Raw genomic sequence first — 16,234 nt, 5'->3', positions numbered from 1 at the left:
ATATAGACCCCAAAGAAAAACTCTACTGACATGTTAACTTCTCTGAATATGGTTGAGAAATGTGGTAATTGATCTAAATACTGTTAACTTGGATGAGATTTTTCTGCTTTACTGGAACATGCAGAACAAAAATAAACAGAATAATTGGCATGGTACTAATAAATTAATGGTGTGATCCCTGTCACTTTAATTAATAATCATAAAAAAAATGCAAGACAAATTTTGAGCAAGATATTAAACTCCCCTTTCTTGAAAGAACTATGAAACAGTAAGAGATGGTCTTTCCTTCCGATCTGATTTATCTAAACCACTAGATGGAGCTGGTAACATAGGAAAAAAGGGAAAATTAGAAGTAATTGCTTTTTTGCTCTCCCCCCTTCTGAGAAATATTCAATAAAATAAAGGTTGAAAAAACAATTTATTAAATTTAAACTTTTGTTTCTGTTTAAACTGAAAAGACAAGTAGTTCAAAGTGATTGTCTTTATTGAATGGGTATTTTTTTTAGGGATTTCTTTCAAAATTAAAATTAAATAACCACTAAAATGTTAATAGCCATTTTGAAATAGAACTGAGAGGATCTATGGATATAATCTTTAAATTTAAAAAGCGGGGTAACTTTGACATGATTAAGGTGCCACCAGACTCCTTGTTAAAGTGGCATGTTCAGATGTCTGAAGAAGTGGGGTTTTACCCACGAAAGCTTATGCCCAAATAAATCTGTTAGTCTTTAAGGTGCCACCAGACTCCTTGTTGTTTTTTGTGGATACAGACTAACACGGCTACACCCTGATATTTGACATGGTTTTTATGCTTAACAGTATGAAATGACTATAACCGCAAATTATTTCTCTAAATTCATAATCACTGCATTGATTACATTTATCTTTCATCGCTCCTACAAATGCTGATCAGAAAGCAATCAGGTACTTTCTGGTATTAATCATATTTAAACACTAATAAAAAATAGTATTGCTGAGCTTTTTTATTGTGACAAATTGAAGATTCAGAAAATTACTGATAGGAATTAGCACACAGAATTTAAATATCGTTTGGGCTTTATACATAGTCTCTAGATGATCTGGGTTTCCTCAGTTAGAATGGGGGTATCTCCTTAATGGTGGTAATTTAAGTGGAATGAGCCAAAAATATCACTTGTTTGCATTGTTTGTAATAAAAACAGCTGCATGTTGTTCATTTTTAAAATGATTTGTCTCCATACATTTAGTTTTGTTTTGTTTTTCAGGTGTTCATTGTACACATGGATTCAATCGAACTGGTTTTCTTATCTGTGCCTTTTTGGTCGAGAAGTTGGATTGGAGGTAATTTTGCAAGTTTAATTAATTTTGGGTATAGGGAAGGGATACAATTGGTAGTGTTTTCTCCAATGTGTTTCATAGTTGTCATTGCTCCATTGGTGGTCCGATTGTTCTAAGATTTTTATCTTTTAAATGAATATATTTTTTTCACTGTTGATTCTAGGAATGCTGATTTTTGTGTGTGTGCATATCTGACACAGTGCACTAAGAATGTCTGTTTTCTCAATAGATGATGGTAACTGGGAAGTGTTAGTTTTGAGCAGGTGACATACATTAACATTATTCCTGTCAAACTCTCTTGACAGTTCAGTCTCTTTCAGTTAAGCTTTCAGCTATATTGTCAAGTCTGTAGACCAACAATTAGCCCTACCAGCTGTGTTTAAGTTTTCATGAGTATGTATATAGGTTGCCTTTTCTCTTTCCTGTGCAAAGTATTGAAATATACTCATGTACTGCTTTTGTTTGATAGCATTATTTTAGATCTTTTGTTGTTGGCATATTCAAAACAATGGCATTAGATAGGCAAAGTAGCAGGAAAGTGACATGTATGCGTACATCTGAAAGCATACCCAAAACACTGCATTTGTCACAGGATTTTTCCAACAAGAACTATATTGGTGGTGTAACCTACCTTTTGAGAATTTTCCAGAACCAGGATGCATACTTTGAAATAAGGATGGGAGAAACAAAACCTTCCCCCCCCCTCCCCCAATAGTGGTGCTCCACTTTAAATATCATTACTTCAGGAAAAATGTCTAAAAGTCTTGCCATGTTAGAGGATGGCTTTTATTCAATGATATAATTTAAACTAGGGCTGTCAAGTGATTAAAAAGATTAATCATCGCATGATTAAACAATAATAGAATACCATTTATTTAAATATTTTTGGACTTTTCTACATTTTCAAATATATTGATTTCAGTTACAACACTATACAAAGTATACAGTGCTCAATTTTTATTTATTTTTGACGACAAGTATTTGCACTGTATAAAAACAAAAGAAATAGTATTTTTAGTTCACTTAATACAAGTACTGTAGTGCAATCTGTTTATCATTAAAGTGAACTTATAAATGTAGAATTATGTACAAAAAACTGCATTCAAAAATAAAACAATGTAAAATTTTAGAGCCTACAAGTCCACTCAGTCCTACTTCTTGTTCAGCCAATGGCTCAGACAAACACGTTTGCAGAAGATAATGCTGCCCGCTTCTTGTTTACAGTGTCACCTGAAAGTGAGAATATGCATTCTCATAGCACTGTTGTAGCTGGCATCGCAAGATATTTACGTGCCAGATGCGCTAAAGATTCATATGTCCCTTCATGCTTCAACCACCATTCCAGAGGACATCTGTCCATGCTGATGACTGGTTCTGCTTGATAACCGTCCAAAACAGTGTGGACTGACGCATGTTCATTTTCATCATCTGAATCAGATGCCACCAGCAGAAGGTTGATTTTCTTTTTTGGTGGTTTGGGTTCTGTAGTTTCTGCATCAGAGCGTTGCTCTCTTAAGACTTCTGAAAGCATGCTCTACACCTCATTCCTCTCAGATTTTGGAAGGCACTTCAGATTCTTAAAGCTTGGGTCAAGTGCTTATCTTATCTATCTTTAGAAATCTCTCATTGGTACCTTCTTTGCGTTTTGTTAAATCTGCAGAGAACGTGTTCTTAAAATGGACAACATGTGCTGGTCATCATCCGAGTCTGCTATAACATGAAATATATGGCAGAATGTGGGTAAAACAGAACAGGGGATGTACAATTCTCCACCAAGGAGTTCAGTCACCAATTTAATTAATGCATTATTTTTTTAACGAGCGTCATCAGCATCGAAGCATATCCTCTGGAATAGTGGCTGCAGCATGAAGGAGCCTACAAATGTTTAGCATAACTGGCACTTAAATACCTTGCAGTGCTGGCTACAAAAGTGCCATGCAAATGCCTGTTCTCACTTTCAGGTGACATTGTAAATAAGAAGTGGGCAGCATTATGTCCCGTAAATGTAAATAAACTTGTTTGTCTTAGCGATTGGCTGAACAAGAAGTAGGACTGAGTGGACTTGTAAACTCTGAAGTTTTACATTGTTTTGTTTTTGAGTGCAGGTATGTAACAAAAAAAAAATCTACATTTGTAAGTTGCACTTTCACAACAAAGAGATTGCACTACAGTACTTGTATGAAGTGAATTGAAAAATATTATTTTTAATAATTTTTACAGTGCAAATATTTGTAATAAAAATAGTATACACTTTGATTTCAATTACAACACAGATTACTATAGGAAAATGTAGGAAAACATCCAAAATATTTAATAAATTTCAATTGGTATTCTATTGTTTAACAGTGCGATTTAAACTGCAATTAATCGCAATTAATTTTTTTGAGTTTATTGCGTGAGTTAACTGCGATTAATCAACAGCCCTAATTTAAACACAAGATTTTCTCCTATCCAGCTAGTTCTGATGCAAAGCCTGTGTCTCTAGAGTCTGGTCTACACTAAAAAGTTAGGTCGACCCAGCTATGTTGTAGTCATGAGTGTCATAGTTAAGCCAACTCCCGGGTGTAGACAGCGCTAGGTTGATGAAAGAGTTCTTCTGTTGACCTAGCTACCACCTCTCAGGCACGTGGATTATGTATACTGACAGGAGAACCCCTCCGGCTGGCTTAGATAGTATCTACACTGAAGTGCTGCAGCTGTGTTGCTGTAGTATTTCAAGTGTCGACAAACCCTAGGGTCTTGGCAATATCTCCGTTTCCACTATTCTATTTGAAGAACCATTTCCAGCATTGGATGGAAAATGGATGGATCCATGCTGCTCCTTCATTTTTTTTTTTTTTTTTTTTTTAATGACTGAGCATAAAGTTTATCTTGAGACTAGGATATGGGCAAGATGGCCACCTTTGAGGGAAGAACCAATTTTTCCTGGTTAAGGTAGGCACGCAGTGAGAGGAGATGCATTGTGATGGGGCCTCTGAGCACCAATGGCCCAAGGAATCTAGTAGCTCAGCTGAACCTGGGAAGTGGACATAAAGCTGAACATCTTACTAGTAGGGTGCTAGTGAGTCTTATGCCTGATAGGTTGGGTACTTTCAATTCCTCTAAATGCTTTAAAAATCAGCATGTAATAATTTGAACCACAGTAGGTCTTTTTTTTGTTCTTTCCCCTGGAAACAAATAAAGATTCTGAGTTAAGTCTATTTGAAATAGTACCTCCTATTCAGCTTTACTTAATACTTCCTTACTTGTGCATGAAAAGCCTTAATTAAATTGATTGACCAAGCCTTGTGGTCAATCAATTTGGTTGATTTTTTTTTTTTGGTGGTTTTTTTGCAAATGGTTAATAGTGTTAATTAAACTTGTTCATCTCGGTCAACTTTTGTGAAACAGGACCATCATTCTCAAATGTAGCGATAAAATACAGCTACAAACAAAACCAGCAACATTAAAAGAATTGCCTTAAATTTACAATTACAGTAAGTGTGTGCACCATATTAAGAAAAATTATGTTTGCTGCATTATCATTTCAAGTAAAGCGACATTGCTATTCACTGATGAAACAATGAGGTTTCCCTGTAGAAAATCCATCCATATTTACCCCTTAAGCACATGATGTAGGATAGCAGCAGATGCACTGTGAATGCTGAGAAGTATTATACAGCTAGTTTAAGGAAAGGTCATCCAGACTGACAGCCCTCGAGCTAGTCATTGGAAACCTTACGTGATGTTCTTTTTGCAACTCACTTTTCCCCAAGACAGTTTCATTTCTGGAATATGTAAACTCTCTTTCCTACCAGGCTGATCTTCTGTACCTGAAATCTGAGCTGTTACATCGGGTTTTGTTACTATCTATTCTTAATACTATGTATTTACAAGAGAATCAGCTGCTTGTAGTACATCAAGGACAAACTTTTCTAGAGGATGATTGGCATTCTTAAGCATTTGGAATGGGGGCCCATCTCTCTTCCCTTTTCTCTCCTACTCCCAAGTTGCCTCTGGTCTCTGGGATATTAATTAAAGGATTTGTTAAGCAATTTAAAGACATTACCAAGTTAATTCTAATTTGTCTTGTAAAAAGAACAAAACGAGTCTTAAGATCTTTTTCACATCCTATTTCTCTCTAACTTAACTACCTAGGTTCTTCTCTTTTGCCCATCGTGCTAGCATCTGGCCATCATCCAGTCTCGCTAGTCTAACTAGTGATTTTTCCTCTTCTACTGAAGACAGAACTAGACCTACCAGCTCTAGGGAAGGGCTTGCTTCCACCTATTCTGAGAAACCTCTAGTTTGTTCTGTCTCCTGGCAGCTTCAAAAGACACTTTTCAGACAACCTACCTCCCAGACTGCACAGCACAGAAAAACTTCTTAACCTCTTCTTTCTGAACCTATATTTTCTCCTTTCATGCTTTCTTGGTGTTTTCTTTTTCTCTTTGCCTCATTAGGGTATTAATTCCTGGCCTGGTAGTGTTCTTTGCTCCACAGCCTGTAGCAGCTCCCTCTGTCCCAGACCAAGGTGTCAGAAAAGTCTGCCAAAAAGGCTTAAATGAAGTAATGCCTTCATTGTTGAACAAGTTTTATTCTATTCTATGTAGGTTTCTTATTCTGCGCTCATCACTATAGTATGAGTGCTTTCCATTAAGTAAGGTGAATAACATTGTTATGGCCTGTCTGGATTAGGAACTCCTTATTTTGTGGACCTAGCCTTCAGTTTATCAAAGCAGTTAAGCATGTCTACATTTAAGCTTGTGCTTAAGCTTTTTGCTGAACAGGAATGGACTGTTCAGTTGTGGCTCCAAAGAGGAACTACTAAAGGCTGGTTCAGAGGACTTGGGTGCTTCTTCCCAGAGAAATGGAAAAATCTATTTTGAGAAGTGAGACATTCTCTAACCATTCATAAACATTAATTGTGTTTGCTTATCAGTATATTCAGCCTTTATTCTGGACTCCTCCCCATTGACCCCCATAATTACGTGTATTTTTCTCCTCCCTTTTCAGCTGTAACAGCTGTGAACACGTATCCTATAACTAGGAGCCCAAAAGGGAGCTATTAGCCACTGGAAGGGGACAAAAAGTACCTTAAGCATATCTGTCCCTGAGAGTCTGAGAAAAACGGATATAACAATGCAGGCTCTTGCACAAGGAGCAACAGTTACCAAGATGCTCTTAACACCATGTTTCAAATGGTAATGGATTGAATAAATCTTCAAGTGGTGTCCCTATGGGTGCTCCACTTAAGAACATGAGAATGGCCGTTCTGGATGGTCCATCTAGCCCAATGTTCTGTCTTCCGGTAGTGGCTGGGGGGGTTGTTTCAGAGGGAATGAACAAAATGGCAATTGTTGAATGATCCATCCCCTGTCATCCAGTCCCGCTCTGGCAGTCAGAGGTTTAGGGACACCCAAAGCATGGGGTTGTGTCCCTTATCTTTGCTAATACCATTGATGGCCATATCCTTTGTGAACTTATCTAATTCTTTTTTTAACCTAGTTATACTTTTGGCCTTTAACATTGCTGGCAATGAGTTCCACGGGTTGACCATGTGAAGAACTACTTCCTTATGTTTGTTTTCAAACTGCTGCCTATTCTTTCAAGATGTGCTTGCACCCGGCACTCTTGATTAGAGATTTTTGTCAGATTTTTGTCAGTGTCCAGTGTTTCCTGTTCCCTACATATCTTCATACCCCTGTGCAACAGCATACTGGGGAGAGGGAGTAGACCTGCCACCACTCTAGTTCCTTCTCAACTGATCACAGCTTGAGACAGAACGTTGCCATGTCTGCTGTAGCTAGCTATGTGCCTTGCTGCTTATTTCTTATTGTTTTTTATTTGATATCTTCTTAGTAACTTTCATTTATATTTTACCATTATTTAGCACAGCTTTGTGCTTTTGGCTGGGAGTCCACCTTCTTCTCCTCTTTCATTTACCTGATCCAGATCTTGTTTTTTTCTTTTGGGCTCAATCCATGGCCTCGAGTAACAGGTTATGTCCAAGACCCTGGGCTTCAAATTCTGCCAGACCTGTCATACGTAGATCTTTTCTGGAGTAATGGACAATCTAACTGCCTCTGCTGCCTGGCAGAGACTCATGTCCCCTCCATATGTTAGATCCTGAGCAGATCTGACAGCAAATCTAAAAAATGGAAGGAGGATAGATTAAAAGTACTGTTGATGGAGTGCTCTTTGAGACCCATGAGGTCCCTTATATTGGATTTGGTTGCTCCGATTGCTCAGGCAACCATCACTGTTGCGGTGGTAAGCAAAGATGCTGGGGGTCCTTTAGAACCATACAAATCCTCAAAAAAGAAAAGACCCTATTCTCCAGAATGGGATAAAAGAAGGGGAACATTGCCCTTTTCATCTGGGTCTCAGGAAACCTCATTTCAGGACATGGGTACTGGTGGGGCTCCTATACTATCAGGTACTGAGACTCCAGCACTGGCTAAGAAGTCCGTGCTGTGTACCAAGAAGTCCATCTTCTGGTAAACAAACTAGAGCAGCGCAGTTGGCATCAGATTCAGTGTGTCTAAAGCACAAGAACTCTAAAGCCAAGCTGAAATCATTGTCAGTACCATCTTCTGTAGCTACCTGAGAAGGGTGCATAGATCACAGTTTGGTGTCAAGGTTCCTCCCCCACTCTGAACTCTAGGGTACAGATGTGGGGACCTGCATGAAAAACCTCCTAAGCTTATCTTTACCAGCTTAGGTCAAAACTTCCCCAAGGTACAAAATATTACACCTTGGACAGGCCGCTACCACCACCAAACTAATACTGGTTACTGGGGAAGAGCTGTTTGGACGCGTCCTTCCCCCCAAAATACTTCCCAAAACCTTGCACCCCACTTCCTGGACAAGGTTTGGTAAAAAGCCTCACCAATTTGCCTAGGTGACTACAGACCCAGACCCTTGGATCTTAAGAACAATGAACAATCCTCCCAACACTTGCACCCCCCCTTTCCTGGGAAATGTTGGATAAAAAGCCTCACCAATTTGCATAGGTGACCACAAACCCAAACCCTTGGATCTGAGAACAATGAAAAAGCATTCAGTGTTTTACAAGAAGACTTTTAATAAAAAATAGAAGTAAATAGAAATAAAGAAATCCCCCCTGTAAAATCAGGATGGTATATATCTTACAGGGTAATTAGATTCAAAAACATAGAGAACCCCTCTAGGCAAAACCTTAAGTTACAAAAAAGATACACAGACAGAAATAGTTATTCTATTCAGCACAATTCTTTTCTCAGCCATTTAAAGAAATCATAATCTAACACATACCTAGCTAGATTACTTACTAAAAGTTCTAAGACTCCATTCCTGTTCTGTCCCTGGCCAAGACGACTACAGACAGACACAGACCCTTTGTTTCTCTCCCTCCTCCCAGCTTTTGAAAGTATCTTGTCTCCTCATTGGTCATTTTGGTCAGGTGCCAGCGAGGTTACCTTTAGCTTCTTAACCCTTTACAGGTGAGAGGAGCTTTCCCCTGGCCAGGAGGGATTTCAAAGGGGTTTACCCTTCCCTTTATATTTATGACACGCCCCCCAAATCTCAGCTAGGGTGAAACACTGGCTGGGATTTCTTCCTGGAGCTCTAGGAAAACAGAGTTAATAAGACACATGCATCTCTAAATATACTACCAAGTACATAAAGACTAACAATATTTTCCACATCTCAAGGACGATTTTAACCAGTTGATTCTGGGAAACTTTCACGGGAGAGTGCATCAGCCACTTTGTTAGAAGCTCCTGAGATGTGTTGGATGTCGAAATCAAAATCTTGGAGAGCTAAACTCCACCGAAGAAGTTTTTTGTTAGTTTCTTTGACGGTGTGAAGCCACTTTAGTGCAGCATGGTCGGTTTGCAGGTGGAAACGCCGTCCCCAAACATATGGGCGTAGCTTTTCCAGAGCGTAGACAATGGCATAACATTCTTTTTCAGTGACTGACCAGTTGCTTTCCCTCTCAGACAGTTTTTTGCTGAGAAACACTACAGGGTGGAATTCTTGATCAGGTCCTTTCTGCATTAAAACTGCTCCCACACCACGCTCGGATGCATCTGTGGTTACTAGGAACGGTTTGTCAAAGTCTGGGGCCCTTAGTACAGGGTCAGACATGAGTGTCGCTTTAAGCTTGTTAAAGGCCTTCTGACACTTTCCGGTCCACTGAACAGCATTTGGCTGTTTCTTTTTGGTTAGGTCTGTCAGTGGGGCAGCGATTTGGCTGTAGTGCGGTACGAATCGTCTGTAATAACCGGCCAAGCCTAAGAAGGATTGAACCTGTTTCTTTGACTTTGGGACAGGCCACTTTTGGATAGCATCCACTTTGGCCTGTAGGGGGCTGATAGTTCCTTGACCCACCTGGTGTCCAAGGTAAGTCACTCTGTTTAGGCCTATTTGACACTTCTTAGCCTTAACAGTTAGTCCTGCCTCCCTTATGCGCTCAAGGACTTTTTGTAGATGTTCCAGGTGGTCTGCCCAGGAATCCGAAAATATGGCCACATCGTCAAGGTAGGCGACTGCATATTCTCCTAATCCCGCTAGGAGACCATCTACAAGTCTTTGGAAAGTGGCGGGTGCATTTCGCAGCCCGAAAGGGAGTACATTAAATTCATACAGCCCGAGATGTGTGATGAAGGCTGACCTTTCCTTGGCAGATTCATCTAGCGGTACCTGCCAGTACCCCTTGGTTAAGTCCAAGGTAGAGATGAACTGGGCCCTTCCCAGTTTCTCTAATAGTTCATCTGTGCGTGGCATGGGATAGTTGTCTGGGCGAGTTACAGCCTTTAGCTTACGGTAGTCCATGCAAAAACGTATTTCCCCATCTGGTTTGGGAACTAGAACCACTGGAGATGCCCATGCACTTTCAGAGGGGCGGATTACACCCATCTGTAACATATCCTGGATCTCCCGTTCTATAGCAGTTTTAGCTTGAGGAGACACCCGGTAAGGTTGGACCCTAATTGGGTGAGCATTACCTGTGTCAATGGAGTGGTATGCCCGTTCAGTCAGTCCTGGGGTGGCTGAGAACGTTGGCGCGTAGCTAGTGCACAGCTCCTGGATCTGCTGTCGCTGCATACGCCCAAGGGTCATGGAGAGGTTCACCTCTTCCACACCACCAGCACATTTCCCTTCGTAGTAGACACCTTCAGGCCACTCAGCGTCGTCTCCTCCCTGGGCTGTAAACTGACAAACCTTTAATTCTCTGGAATAAAAGGGCTTTAGAGAATTAATATGATACACCTTAGGCTTTCGGTTGGAGGTGGGGAATGCTATGAGATAATTAACAGCTCCCAGGCGCTCCTGGACCATGAATGGCCCTTCCCACGATGCTTCCATTTTATGGGCCTGGAGCGCCTTTAAGACCATGACCTGGTCTCCTACTTTGAAGGAACGCTCTCTGGCATGTTTATCATACCAGGCTTTTTGCTCTTTTTGAGCATCCTGTAAGTTTTCTCTAGCAAGGGCTAAAGAGGTTCGGAGGGTGGTTTGTAGGTTGGTTACAAAGTCCAGAATGTTAGTTCCTGGAGAAGGTGTAAATCCCTCCCATTGCTGCTTCACCAACTGCAATGGCCCCTTAACCTCACGGCCATATACAAGTTCAAATGGGGGAAACCCTAAACTGGGATGTGGTACAGCTCTGTAGGCAAAGAGCAACTGCTGCAATACTAGGTCCCAATCATTGGAGTGCTCATTTACGAATTTACGTATCATGGCCCCCAAAGTTCCATTAAACTTCTCCACCATGCCATTTGTTTGATGATGGTAAGGAGTGGCAACCAAGTGATTTACCCCATGAGCTTCCCAAAGGTTTTTCATAGTTCCTGCCAGGAAACTAGTCCCTGCATCTGTGAGGATGTCGGAGGGCCAACCTACCCTGGCAAAAATGTCTGCTAGTGCCTGGCACACACTTTTAGCCCTGGTGTTGCTTAGAGCTACTGCTTCTGGCCATCGGGTGGCAAAATCCATGAAAGTCAGTATGTACTGCTTTCCTCTGGGTGTCTTTTTCGGAAAAGGACCCAGAATATCCACAGCTACTCGCTGAAATGGAACTTTAATGATGGGGAGTGGCTGGAGAGGAGCTTTGACCTGGTCTTGGGGTTTTCCCACTCTTTGGCACACCTCACAAGACTGGACATAGGTAGAAACATCCTTGCCCATTCCCTCCCAGTGGAATGACCCCCCCAAACGGTCTTTGGTCCTGTTCACCCCAGCATGGCCACTAGGGTGATCATGGGCTAAGCTCAAGAGCTTGGCCCGGTATTTAGTTGGAACTACCAACTGTCTCTGAGGATGCCAGTCTTCCTGGTGTCCCCCAGAAAGAGTTTCCTTGTATAAAAGTCCTCTTTCTACAACAAACCTGGATCGATTAGAAGAGCTGAGAGGCGGTGGGTTGCTCCGTGCCGCCGTCCAAGCTCTCTGGAGGCTTTCATCTGCTTCCTGTTCGGTCTGGAACTGTTCCCTTGATGCTGGAGACATCAGTTCCTCATGGGATTGTGGACCTAGGCTTGGTCCCTCTGGAAGCGATATAGGGGATGGAGCTGTTTCTGTTGACTGTGAACCGCTCTCCGCTGGTGCACTATGTTGGGATTCAGGCTCCGGCTGAGCCTCTTGTGTAGGGTTATCGGCTGCTGCCAGTTCAGGTTCGGTGGGGCCCTCTGGTGTTGAGGTTGCAAGTACTGGATTCAGTGCTGACACGGGGTCTGGTGTTGGTTGTTCGGCTGGTTCCGGTTCTGGGACTGGTTCCGTCTGGGTCTCTGGGACTGGATCCACTACTGCTGTTGCAGACATTGGCCTGGGGTCCAGGTCCATCACCTCTGACTGGGTCCTGATAGAAGTTTCCGGAACAGAGCTAGGCCTCACGGCTTGTTTAGCCTGGTTGCGGGTGACCATTCCCACCCTCTTGGCCTGCTTCACATGATTGGCCAAGTCTTCCCCCAACAGCATGGGGATGGGATAATCATCATAGACTGCAAAAGTCCACATTCCTGACCAGCCCTTGTACTGGACAGGCAACTTGGCTGTAGGCAAATTGAAAGAGTTGTACTTGAAGGGTTGAATCGTCACTTGGATCTCTGGGTTGATTAAATTGGGGTCCACTAAGGAAGCATGGATAGCTGACACTTGTGCTCTGGTGTCCCTCCACGCGGTGACCTTCTTCCCACCCACACTCACAGTTTCCCTCCGCTCCAAGGGTATCTGGGAGGTATCTGGGCCTGTGGACCTCTGGTGTGATTCCGGTGCAATGAACTGTAATCTGTTGGGGTTCTTGGGGCAGTTGGCCTTTACATGCCCCAGCTCGTTACACTTAAAACATCGTCCAGCTGACGGGTCACTGGGGCGAGGAGGGTTGCTGGAGAACGGGGTGGTGGGACGATAAGGGGTCTGGAGGGTTCTTTGGGAGGTAGGTGGGGCTTTGGGCGGCCCCCGGTAATAGGGTGTGGTCTGGGGTGGTCCCTTCTGGTCTCCGCTCCAACTGCGACCAGTTTTCTTCTTCTCTGCCACCTCCACCCATCTGGCTCCAATCTCTCCTGCCTCAATTACAGTTTTGGGTTTCCCATCTAGGATGTATCTTTCTATTTCCTCAGGAACACCCTCTAAGAATTGTTCCATTTGCATTAGGAAGGGCAAATATACTGGAGATTCAACACTTGCTCCTGATATCCAGGCATCCCAATGTTTTACAATGTGGTAGGCATGTCGGGTAAATGACATGTCTGGTTTCCACCTTAGGGCTCTGAACCTCCGACGAGACTGCTCGGGTGTTATCCCCATTCTGACTCTCGCCTTGGATTTAAACAGTTCATACTTGTTCATGTGTTCTTTAGGCATTTCAGCTGCCACCTCAGCTAAGGGTCCACTGAGCTGCGGCCTCAGCTCTACCATGTATTGGTCAGTAGAGATGTTGTACCCAAGGCAGGCCCTTTCGAAGTTTTCTAAGAAGGCCTCAGTATCATCACCTGCCTTGTAGGTGGGGAACTTTCTGGGATGGGAAGTGGTACCTGGAGAAGGATTGCTAGGGTTTGTTGGTATATTCTGCTGGGCCTTTATCCTCTCCATCTCCTCCACATGCTTCCTCTCTTTTTCCTTCTCCTCCTCCTTCAGCCGCATGAGTTCTATCTGTCTTTCATGTTCCCTTTGTTTTTCCTCAGCCTGAAATTTGGCTAATTCCAGCTGTAGTCGAGCTGAGGATTTGCCCATTCTAACCTCTCTGTTTTTAACTAACTTTACACCCGAGGTTTAGAAATAAACAAACAAAACTTGGCTGTAAACTTTTGCTGTGCTGGAATAGAGTACCTATTCTCTGATAGTGATTGTCAGCCTACAGAAAAAGACAATTCCCTTGTCTCTGCTCTGGGCCCAAATTAAAGCAAAAAACCTCCAACTACTTGGAAAACTGCTTACCCAGCCCAAAGAAAAAAAAAATTTCTTTTCAAACCTGTGCTCCTTGTAAAACAAAAAAAAAAAAATCAAAATCCTAAAAAAAAACCCTGCCACTTTTGTCTCCAGGCAAATGGGTAGAGCACACACCCCCTATTTACTTTTAGGAAGAAAAGAAAAAAAAAAAACCTCTGGGTTGGAAGACTGTGAATTTCCCTGCAGGAGTTAAGTACCCTGCCTCCAGGCAAGAAAACCTGCAATTCACAAGATAATCCCCTTTTGTCTCTGCTTGGCCACAAAGCAGAGAGAAACCAAGCTACTTTCAGTTTCAAAGCTGCCTTCTGGACTTCCTAAAAATTCCTTTTTAAAATCTGTATTTCTAGTTCAAAAAATCTCAACTGGATCTCAAAATGATTTCAGGTTAATCCCACCACTGTGCCACCATGTCCAGGTTCCTCCCCCACTCTGAACTCTAGGGTACAGATGTGGGGACCTGCATGAAAAACCTCCTAAGCTTATCTTTACCAGCTTAGGTCAAAACTTCCCTAAGGTACAAAATATTACACCTTGGACAGGCCGCTACCACCACCAAACTAATACTGGTTACTGGGGAAGAGCTGTTTGGACGCGTCCTTCCCCCCAAAATACTTCCCAAAACCTTGCACCCCACTTCCTGGACAAGGTTTGGTAAAAAGCCTCACCAATTTGCCTAGGTGACTACAGACCCAGACCCTTGGATCTTAAGAACAATGAACAATCCTCCCAACACTTGCACCCCCCCTTTCCTGGGAAATGTTGGATAAAAAGCCTCACCAATTTGCATAGGTGACCACAAACCCAAACCCTTGGATCTGAGAACAATGAAAAAGCATTCAGTGTTTTACAAGAAGACTTTTAATAAAAAATAGAAGTAAATAGAAATAAAGAAATCCCCCCTGTAAAATCAGGATGGTATATATCTTACAGGGTAATTAGATTCAAAAACATAGAGAACCCCTCTAGGCAAAACCTTAAGTTACAAAAAAGATACACAGACAGAAATAGTTATTCTATTCAGCACAATTCTTTTCTCAGCCATTTAAAGAAATCATAATCTAACACATACCTAGCTAGATTACTTACTAAAAGTTCTAAGACTCCATTCCTGTTCTGTCCCTGGCCAAGACGACTACAGACAGACACAGACCCTTTGTTTCTCTCCCTCCTCCCAGCTTTTGAAAGTATCTTGTCTCCTCATTGGTCATTTTGGTCAGGTGCCAGCGAGGTTACCTTTAGCTTCTTAACCCTTTACAGGTGAGAGGAGCTTTCCCCTGGCCAGGAGGGATTTCAAAGGGGTTTACCCTTCCCTTTATATTTATGACAGGTACTATCTCCTGTATCATCCAACATATTGACTCCTGAGGGCCCCCTATCCAGGGTCGTCCGTACTGTTCAGGTTTTTATTCCATGAGGACCATAGGATCCTGGAAGAACCTAAGTTACTATTGCTGAGGGGTATAGAGAGAGACTCTCCACTGGTACCGACTTAGCTGCTGGAGTCTACCCTAGCCTCTGTTTTTTCCATATATAGCAGTGACCTGTCCCACGTTAAACTCTTGAAGAGTACTGAGAGGAATTTCCAGCTGCTATCCACATATCCTCCAGTACTGTCACCCCAATCAACCAAATCTCGACATTCAGTACGAAAGCAGTTATCAGACCCCCTCTGACCTCCAGTACTGACTGACCTTCTGATGGATGTGGGTGTTGACAAATTCATCAGATTCTGAGATGTCCATATGTCTTCTCAGGGCAAAATTGTCTTGCCCATTAATGCTGCCCTTTTGGTTCCAGCCTGTGCTGTGTGGCAAACTGTAGCTACCATACCTCTTATGTGTAAACAGGCTGACAAAAACCCATCCTGAGGCTGAGTGTTTTTCTCCCCTTTTTCACCCAACTCCCTGGTTGTTGAGGCAGTTAATGAATCGCAACATCGAGTCCAGCTCAACAGCAGCTGACGAGCTGAAACAGCTGGACCTTCTGGGCCTCAAAAGCTACTTCCAGCTGCTTTGCAGTTCATAGTAGCTGGTTATCAAGCCCTGATGGCAAAGCACGATTTTACAAATTATTTAATGTTTTCATTTTTTTATAGAACACCTGCCACAGAGGCCCTCATAATGGAAAGTCAGACAATCACAAAACTCTCTCTTCAGGCCTCACTCAATGCTGCTGTCAGGGTTCCCTCCCCACTCTGAACTCTAGGGTACAGATATGGGGACCCACATGAAAGACCCCCTAAGCTTATTTCCACCAGCTTAGGTTAAAAACTTTCCCAAGGCACAAATCCTTCCTTGTCCTTGGATGAGTACTGCTGCCACTACCAAGTGAGGTAGACAAAGTTTCAGGAAAAGGACCACTTGGAGTTCCTGTTTCCCCAAAATATCCCCCCAAGCTCCTTCACCCCCTTTCCTGGGGAGGCTTGAGAATAATCTACCAACCAGATCAGTAAACAAGGTGAGCACAGACCAGACCCTTGGATTTTTAGGACACTAAAAACCAATCAGAT

General features: G+C 42.5%; 1 protein-coding gene across 3 annotated transcripts in view; it reads left to right on the top strand.

Annotated features, from left to right (window-relative positions):
• Nucleotides 1–16,234, top strand: part of RNGTT (RNA guanylyltransferase and 5'-phosphatase) — a 444,976-nt gene that overhangs the window by 38,572 nt on the left and 390,170 nt on the right. For all 3 annotated transcript variants that reach the window (XM_084622100.1, XM_084622102.1, XM_084622101.1), the window contains exon 5: nucleotides 1,245–1,320. In XM_084622100.1, the coding sequence (XP_084478226.1) occupies nucleotides 1,245–1,320 (76 nt within the window). The remainder of the gene's footprint in view (nucleotides 1–1,244; nucleotides 1,321–16,234) is intronic.

This window comes from Lepidochelys olivacea, assembly GCF_965140295.1.
Source record: "Lepidochelys olivacea isolate rLepOli2 genome assembly, chromosome: 3".
Classification (NCBI taxonomy): Eukaryota; Metazoa; Chordata; order Testudines; family Cheloniidae; genus Lepidochelys; species Lepidochelys olivacea.
This window is presented reverse-complemented; position numbering and strand designations above follow the sequence as displayed.